General features: G+C 48.4%; 1 protein-coding gene across 1 annotated transcript; it reads left to right on the plus strand.

Annotated features, from left to right (window-relative positions):
* The first annotated feature begins 524 nt into the window (after positions 1–524).
* LOC100961762 (olfactory receptor 4D2-like) lies at positions 525–1,460 on the plus strand. Its single transcript, XM_003795640.1, has one exon. It carries the CDS (start codon positions 525–527, stop codon positions 1,458–1,460), a length of 936 nt encoding a protein of 311 aa, XP_003795688.1.
* Positions 1,461–1,791: the final 331 nt, after the last annotated feature.

Here is a 1,791-nt window from a genome sequence, read left to right on the forward strand (position 1 = left end):
GATTAGTGGTACTGTAAAGACCGGGAGAAGAAAGGATGTCTTTAGACAGGAGACTTCACAGAGGAAAGCGATTGCTATTTATTATTCCAGGCACACTACTAAAACCTTTAATGTGTCATTCTACTTTAGTCCCCATAAAATTCTATAAGTAAAGCATTTTTATTCCCATTTTATGGATGGTGAAACTGAGACCCAGAGAGATTAAATTACTCATAAGTAAACCTCAGTTAAAAAGAAGACCTAGATTTGTCTGACTCCAAGTGTCTTCCCACTGCTGTAAGAATCTTTGACAGGCAGGTTGCACATACTTCTGGATGGCTTTTAGAAATCTCACGAATGGCACCAAATTGTATATCCCCCTAGACAAGGCCATTTCATCAGGTTCTAATGCCAGGATCTGCACACAAGGATGCTCATTATACAGACCCGGACAGCTCGGTTCTGAGCCCCTGGGCGCTGACAGGGAAGCAGTGACTTCATACATCTGTGTGTGTGGCTTGCTTTAGATGGATGGAGAAGACACCATGGAACAGGGGAACCACACATGGGTATCAGATTTTGTCTTCCTGGGGCTCTCACAGTCTCAGGAACTCCAGTTTTTCTTATTTATGGTGTTCCTATTTGTGTACATCACCACTGTGTTGGGAAACCTCTTCATCATAGTCACAGTGACCTCTGATTCCCGGCTCCGCACACCCATGTACTTTCTGCTCCGAAACCTGGCTGTCATAGACCTCTGTTTCTCTTCAGTCACTGCTCCAAAGATGCTGATAGATTTCCTATCTCAGAAGAAGACCATCTCCTACCAGGGTTGCATGGCCCAGATCTTCTTCTTTCACTTCTTTGGAGGTGGAACTGTCTTCTTCCTCTCGGTGATGGCCTACGACCGCTACATAGCCATCTCCCGTCCTCTCCACTATGTCACCATCATGAACACTCAGCTCTGTGTGGGGCTGGTGGTGGCCGCCTGGGTGGGGGGCTTCATCCACTCCATCGTCCAGCTGGCTCTGATGCTCCCGCTGCCTTTCTGTGGCCCCAACATTCTGGATAACTTCTACTGTGACGTCCCCCAAGTACTGAGACTTGCCTGCACTGACACCTCCCTCCTGGAGCTCCTCATGATCTCCAACAGTGGGATGCTGGTTCTCATCTGGTTCCTCCTCCTCCTGGTCTCTTACACCATCATCCTGGCGATGCTGAGGTCCCACTCAGGGCAGGCGAGGAGGAAGGCAGCTTCCACCTGCACCACCCACATCATCGTGGTCTCTATGATCTTCATTCCCTGTATCTATATCTATGCTCGGCCCTTCACCCCATTCCCCATGGACAAAGCTGTGTCCATCAGCCACACAGTTGTGACCCCCATGCTCAACCCCATGATCTACACCTTGAGGAATCAGGAGATGCAGGCAGCAGTGAAGAGATTAGGGAGGCGCCAGCTGGTTTGTAGAGCAGAGTGACGGTGGTAGGTCACTTGTCTTTGGCTTTGCTTTTCCTTCCCAGAGGAGAGGGAGCTACTGCACCTGCTCTCTTGGTAGCAGGATGTGTTGGGAGGTGCTGGGAAGAAGTGCGTGGGTTTTGAAAATAAGCAACTTTGTGTTTTTGGGAAAAGGACTATCCTCTTTGGAGGCTAAGGTTTGTGATGAAGGGTCCTAACAAACCTGGAACAAGGAGAAATGTTCACATGGCCCCCAGACAACCACACCCTCCCTTTCCCCTTCTTGGTGGACAGTTTCTTCTTATAATTGCAAAATTTTCCCCTAAAAGCATTTCAATTTTCTGTATTTTGAC

Source organism: Otolemur garnettii, unplaced genomic scaffold (genome assembly GCF_000181295.1).
Source record: "Otolemur garnettii isolate 467f Iridium unplaced genomic scaffold, OtoGar3 scaffold00094, whole genome shotgun sequence".
Lineage (NCBI taxonomy): Eukaryota > Metazoa > Chordata > Mammalia > Primates > Galagidae > Otolemur > Otolemur garnettii.